The 6,586-nt window shown below is 41.5% G+C and overlaps 1 protein-coding gene across 2 annotated transcripts in view; it reads right to left on the bottom strand.

The window, feature by feature from the left end:
- Positions 1-4,969: 4,969 nt before the first annotated feature.
- The window catches only part of CMC1 (C-X9-C motif containing 1), a 43,885-nt gene continuing 42,268 nt past the window's right edge, over positions 4,970-6,586 (bottom strand). For both annotated transcript variants that reach the window (XM_075083283.1, XM_075083284.1), the window contains one exon: positions 4,970-5,230. In XM_075083283.1, coding sequence (XP_074939384.1) covers positions 5,116-5,230 — 115 coding nt within the window. In that variant the 3' untranslated portion in view covers positions 4,970-5,115. The remainder of the gene's footprint in view (positions 5,231-6,586) is intronic.

The raw sequence follows: 6,586 nt of genomic DNA, 5'->3' as shown, positions 1-6,586 counted from the left end.
GTTCTGGTGTTTTACGTGCATGCAGGCATTTGTTGTATTGAAACTGTAAAATTGCACAAAGTAAGGACCAAAGTCGTCCAACAAGAATGTTAAATGACACCCCAAAAAAATTCACTTGGATGCGAATGTTGAACATTTTAAACCTTCACCCAGCCCACAGACTTCATGATTTTTAAGAAAGCACTAATTCCATTTAACAGAAATGGAAGACAGCTTTTTGGGGCAGGAGGAGGTCATTCCTTTGTATGTTTGAGCATATGGCAAGGTGAGGGATACGTGTTTGGAGAGTTAGACTAAATTCTAATACCTCCTACGTAAGCTTCCGCAGTTTGGTTCATTTCAAATATATTTCTAAATCTGTTCACTTTAAGTCTCCCTGCCAGTTTTGTGGGTTTACAACTGATTCATGTTTCCTCCTATTGAACGAGCCATAGTGAAGAAAGCTCCCAGCTTAGCTGTGATGCGCTGTCAAAATTTTTCAGCTGGAAAAAGAAGCGAGCACATGTGGTGGAGTTACAGTAAGACAACACCCATTCCAAGTAATTTAACACAGGCCCATGTAAGTATAAGATGAACTATAATGGGGATGTAAAGCAGATTTATTTCAAAAACTATTTGCAGTAGACTTTTAGGACCCCCTGTGCTCAGGCAGCTGTATTCTTAATGATGCTGCTGTGGCCTGGTAAAAGAGGAATGAAAAGAAAAGCTCTGGTACCTGACTGGCTCACCTGCGTTTTCTTCTGATTGTCAGCCAGGCCCTGTGAAGAACAGCAGTCACAGAGCGGTAAGGTGTTTCCCTGGTGCTTTGTGTAGCTCGAATACAAAAAGGCATGTGGGTTTGGGGAGGTTGTTTTGTTGCTTTGTTTTTTAATGGTCAGGCTTTTGCCTCTTCCTGGGCGTGGGGGTGTGCTACTTGCAATTGTATGAAAATAGATCAGTGGACAAAAATTTTTATTATTTTTTTTTTATTATCGGCACTAAAGGCAAATCCTGAGTTTGAGCTGTGAATTCCCAAGTCTGACAAGCAGTTGAACCATTTTTAAACAGAAAAGAAAAATCTGTTCTCTGTAGTAAATGTGTTGTGCTGTGAACTGAGGTCAGTGTTCAGCAGAATTCTTTTCATTACAAGATGGAAGAGACAAAGTGGTTCACAAGTCAAGACAATTCAAGATACAATAATTAAGTGGTAAGATGATGGTGTTTGAATATGGGTGTTTGATCCAGGGGAGAAGCACGAAAGAAATAACCAGGTGCTTATTGTTACTCAATTGCTCTTTAACTAGATGGAATACAATGCTTCAACTGTATTTGACAGTTTTTGGACCAGCAGAGTAAAGAGAGAACACACGCAGGAACTACCTGAGGGAGAGTATGGCTGTGCTAAATATGAAGCAGAATGGGTTTCTGGCTTACAGGTTAATTGCTGGGCAAGGAGGTCTCGGAGACTGCAATGGTAGGTAGTTCCACTCCTCTGAAAAGCCTGAGCATTACACAATGCCGCTCCCCTTTCCTCAGAGTTTTCATTTTACTCTAGGAACACAAACTTTTTAAGTATACGACACCCTTTTCCTCCTTCATTTTAGATTTCATATTTGCAGGGGGCTTATCTCAGGAGTTCAGAGAGAGCTTTAATTCACTGCAAGAGCATAGCCTGAACTGAAACATGCGTGTGTCCCTGGGCGCTTGTTTTGTTCTCCCAAGCGCTACGAAGAGAAGATGGGCCCTTGGCTGCAGGAACTGTGGCAGCCGCCTTGCTGCGCTGGGTGAGGGTGCTGGGTGACAAACCATCCTCCTAGCTTTAAGACCTTATTCCATCAATGTCTATCAATAGTGCCACACAGTGGATGCTTTTCAACTGGCTGAGGACATGGTTCCCATGAAAGGAGGTACGCCCGGGGCACAGGTGAATTCTACGGCTACAGGAAAAGCCGTGCAACTTTGTGAAAGCTCCGAGTTGTAACAGGCAGCCTTCGGCACTGCAAACACTGCGTAATGCCACCTTAATTTTTAAGGTCATGTTAGAAAACATCAGGCACTTACGCAAATACTAGCTCTGCTGGGCTGGTGGCATTGCCACGCTTCAGCCTTTGGCTGACCTACTTGAGTTAGTGGCTGCCTCTGCGCTTAAATAAGCTTTTATCTTAATAGGCTAACTTGAAAACACTGGAGACACACCTAGACTAATTCCAGCAGTTGTCTCCTCCTGTGCAGAATAATAATGTGTAAGAATCCTGCAGAATTTATTTCAAAATATAAAAAACCACACAGAGAAACATCTAGGGACCACTAACTAGAGTTGCAATCCCTGGTTTAGATGGAGAGGGCTAGGTGAGGTACTGTGTGTCTGCAGCAATGTCAACTCCCTTCCAAACCACCTCGAGCTGGCTGCTGTCAGTAAGCCCAGGCAGCTTCACGTGTTGTTTGGTTGGGACGTGGAGGAGCTGAGGGGGGATGACAGCCAGGCTTCCAGAGTCATATCACTCTCGTCAGTCATGAGTAACTTCTGACAAAATAGAAGTGTGTTTTTTTTAAATATTCAACATGTAGCAAAAAAGCATCCCGTTTGCTGCTGAAGCACAGCTGAAGGCTTTGTCAATACCATTGATGTTTTCTTACATTGATTAGAATCTAGGGCTGCTTCCTGTTAACCTCAGTAGGAAGGAGAGGTTGCAGCTGAGACAAAAACAAAACCCAAACAATTTACTAGTATGTCACTTCATAGCACTCCTTCCGTCATTTAAACATTTAAATAAAACGTAAATGCAATTAAAATGCAGGACACTGCACAAGACATTAAGAAAGTGAAAGGTGTGAAATCAAGAATTCAGAACTAGGAACCATCACATTATGGCCATGGGTCTATTAGAGGAAGTTGATGCCAGAGCCAAGGGCAGAGCTCAGCTCTAAGTGCCACAGTAAACAAAGAGGAGTTGCGATAACCCAGTTTCTCCTTACACACACACAACAGCGCAGGTAAAGAGAAATGAATGGTTGGCAGGGTAACTCGGTACAGGCAAGTTCAGGTTTGACAGCAGAGCCTGGTCACTGGTGCAGAAGTGAGTTGTTACAGTCCTTCACATGAAGCACGTATGGAATGGTGGGGGAGTAACACCTGCAGGTTAAACCGGCCTTTGTTCCCCTACAGGCACTAATTCCTTCCCAGCAGTACCAACCAGTCAGTGCACAGGGCTTCCCCCTCACCTGCTGAATGTACTTTCTGCTAAGCCTGAAAAGGAGAAACCCGCTGCTGATGCTGTTGTCTGTAGTGTGGTGTCAACTTGAGTAAGACCCAGGTGGGCCCTCGGGGCAGGCGCACATGCTGGCAGCACCCAGCACTGGCCTCTAAGAGAATGCTCACCCAGCCCCAGTCCTCTTTGCAAGTGATTTTGGCGAAAGTTACAACCACCCAGGCTCATGTTCCAGAGGTTGGAAATGTAGCAGATCATCATAGCTGGGACAACAGAAGTCACTGTCCTTAAAAAACATTTCACCATCTACCTTAAGTTTCCTCTTTTTTAAATACATGCAGGGAAACAATTGATTTTCCACTAACTGATTTGGAATATTTTTGTTTTCCAAAATGCTTGAACTAAGGAGCCAAGAGCAAGTACAGGTGTAGGAAACTATTCCACAGAAGTGATTTTAAGGTGGACTCTTTCAGAGCTGAGCGCCACTTAAGTTTGCCTAACAAGGCAGAATGCTACACATCTTTTCAGTTTTTCATTCATAGGCATTCCCTAATCCTCCGGCCAAGCTGCTGTGTAACAGCAGAGGCAACATTATTATTGATTATTCCAGTAAAAGGCACAGAATAAAGAGCAAGGACTAACTTGCAATGTTAACTCAAGTACTTCACTTACATACGGCTCAAAGTCTAACTTAACTTTCCTACTTCAGTACTGCTTCAGAGCAGTACTGGTTTTGTGGTGACACAACTAAAAACAAGTCAAATTTTGTGTGTTCTGATGGAGAAGTAACAAATCCTACTATTTACTCAGGCATAAATATTTCTGTAAAATCAGGGCATTAAAGTTACCACATGAGTAAGTTTTCTAAGCGCAGCCTTGCCTTACTTGTGAAGAAGTATTTTATTTCAAAATGCTTCAAAATATACCCCAAAAGAGTAATACAAGGTTTTACTCACCATCTCTAGTGAAGCCATTTATGCATCTGAGAGTCCTACAGTGAAGCAGATCAGTGTACAGAAGATCCTTTGTATGCCCCTTTTTACTTAGGGACTCGCTTACACTTAGTTTCTGCAAGAAGTGACATGCATGTTACATACCTAGTTTAGTTCTTCACTCCCCTCTACCCGTAATAATTTTGCAAGTGTGGTCACTTGCTCACTCCTGAAGTGTGGAATCTTATACAATCATCTTCATTCTGCAAGAGGAAAGCAGGGGAGGATGCTGCGCTCAATGATTTTGCCTTCCTCCATTCTCAGGGAAGGTCTTGAGCTGATGAGTTTTCCTCTAGAGTTGCAACGGTCAGCTTGGGTCACACACGGGCACGGGGCCATCCGTCCCTTCTGGCAACGTAGACTTAAAAATGAGTCACAGTGTAGGCAAAAGTGCTCTCAGGCCCTCATACGACTCAACTTTTTAACAAAAAAGATAAATCAAATTGGTCCAAGAGGCTCTTCTCTTCTGCATTTGCCACCCTTCTCTAGTAACACCCTTCTCTAGTAACAGCGTCAAGAGCATCTTCATACCCCCTCAGCTTCAGATGACCAACAAACCAATTTTAATATATACCCAATTTGTGCTCAGTACAACTTAAATTATTCACCCTTAAGTTGTTATGCAGCCTGCCACACAGAACTAGACACAAGCTTTAAATTCCAAAAGGACATTTGTAAATTAGTTTCAAAATCTCAAGTCCAGACAGAGAGACAGACCTTTGCAACTGCTCTTGCACCCTGTGACAGTATGCTTTATATCTTCAATTACAGAAAATTTAAAAATTGATGTTTAAGTTCAGATATTCTTTTATTCTCCATTCACCTCATTTTGTGTATTTGAGTTAAATTCCACACAGAGGGGTACAGGCGATTTAAGTCTGTTTAAATCAAGTAAAATCAAAGTTGGATATAAAATTTGAAAGAGTTCATCATAGCTACACATTTGAAGAAAGCTTCTGTCTTTTCTTCTTAATTCCAGTTGCTCTATATTCTTCTCTTTGCTTCAGATATTCTGTTTTGCATTCCTCATAGAACAGTGGATCAGAATAGCTGCAAGATAGACAAATACAGAACACTGGTTTTCATCTTGGAATACGGAACAGATATTGCATTAATAACACTCATAACTGATCTTCCTTTCATGCCCAAAGAAAATTTGCCTGCCTTCAATAACAAAATAACTTTAACCGCTTATGTACTTTATAAAAAAAGGTATCTTCCTAAACTCTAAATACTGAGTTGGTCTACATTCTCTCATGATACTGCTCGCTCTCTTGAGGCATAGTCCTTTTCAAGCCTCTGCAAGTGAAGCCACGATGAAGAAAGGTAGAAAAAGGGGAAGACATTTGGTATTTCAGTTCAGATCAGTAATTTGTTATTATCTGCAGTCAGCATCCCCAGCACAGGGTGATCTGCTGGGCTATGCTTGTATTTCTACACTCAAGCAACTACTGGGAATAGGTTCAAGTCTACATCTTGAACAGTAAACATGTAGGGCCTTCATCATTACATTCAATTGATTTTTCTTGTAATTTTCTTGTAATTTTGCTTTTAAACATAATTATTCAAGCACTAAACATTTTTTTCAGTTGTGTGTATTTGGTTTAGGTGTTGTGCTTTTTTTTTTTTTTTAAAAAGGCAAAATTTAATGCAGGGAGGTATAGATGAATAAAACTGAATAACTCCAGCAAGTTCTCACCGCAGTTAGGCTTGAGCTCTTGCCTGACTGCACGTTTTTTCTTCAATTCCCAAATACCTAAGAATAACTGCCACTAGTTTAAAGGCATTTAATCTTAATCTCTGGTTTAACAGGGCAGGACACACATTCCACCAAAAACCAAACCAACCCCCTTCTCCCCCCAGTCAAACTCAAAAAATCCCCAATCCTCACCATGGGAAATTCAAGAATCTAACACTTCTGCCTGATGGCCCCAGAGATAAATTAAGAGACGTTTCAATCTCCTGTGGCATCAAGGTAACTAGTATCTAACAATTTCCCATTGCTGCTGCTATTGCTGTTCACGACAGCGGGACACTTTCAGAACAAAGACTAAATCTTAAAAAACAGTTCCAGAAGCAAAATCAAAACAAACTTATCTTGTCTCACTAACAGAGTCTGAAGGTGCTTCTGCTGCTCATCCCCATTCCCCACATCCATAATTCAGCGTAGTGAATATAGGGTTACGTGTCATCTGGGCTGAGAAGCCAGATCCGTCACCATTTAAATCAAGAAGAGACTCTTTATAGGCATAGGACAGCTTTATTAAGGAAATAAAATCTTGTCGGACAGGGCCCTGACCAGCACGTTTTTTTCTAAAACGAAGATGCGATTTTCAGAAAACACATCAAAGTCACTAATCTTGCAAAACCCATTTGAGAAGATTTAGGATTCCTACTCATTTCTAG

Source organism: Phalacrocorax aristotelis, chromosome 2 (genome assembly GCF_949628215.1).
Source record: "Phalacrocorax aristotelis chromosome 2, bGulAri2.1, whole genome shotgun sequence".
Classification (NCBI taxonomy): Eukaryota; Metazoa; Chordata; class Aves; order Suliformes; family Phalacrocoracidae; genus Phalacrocorax; species Phalacrocorax aristotelis.
The sequence above is the reverse complement of the archived record's forward strand: the minus strand, read 5'-3'. Positions and strand labels throughout refer to the sequence as shown.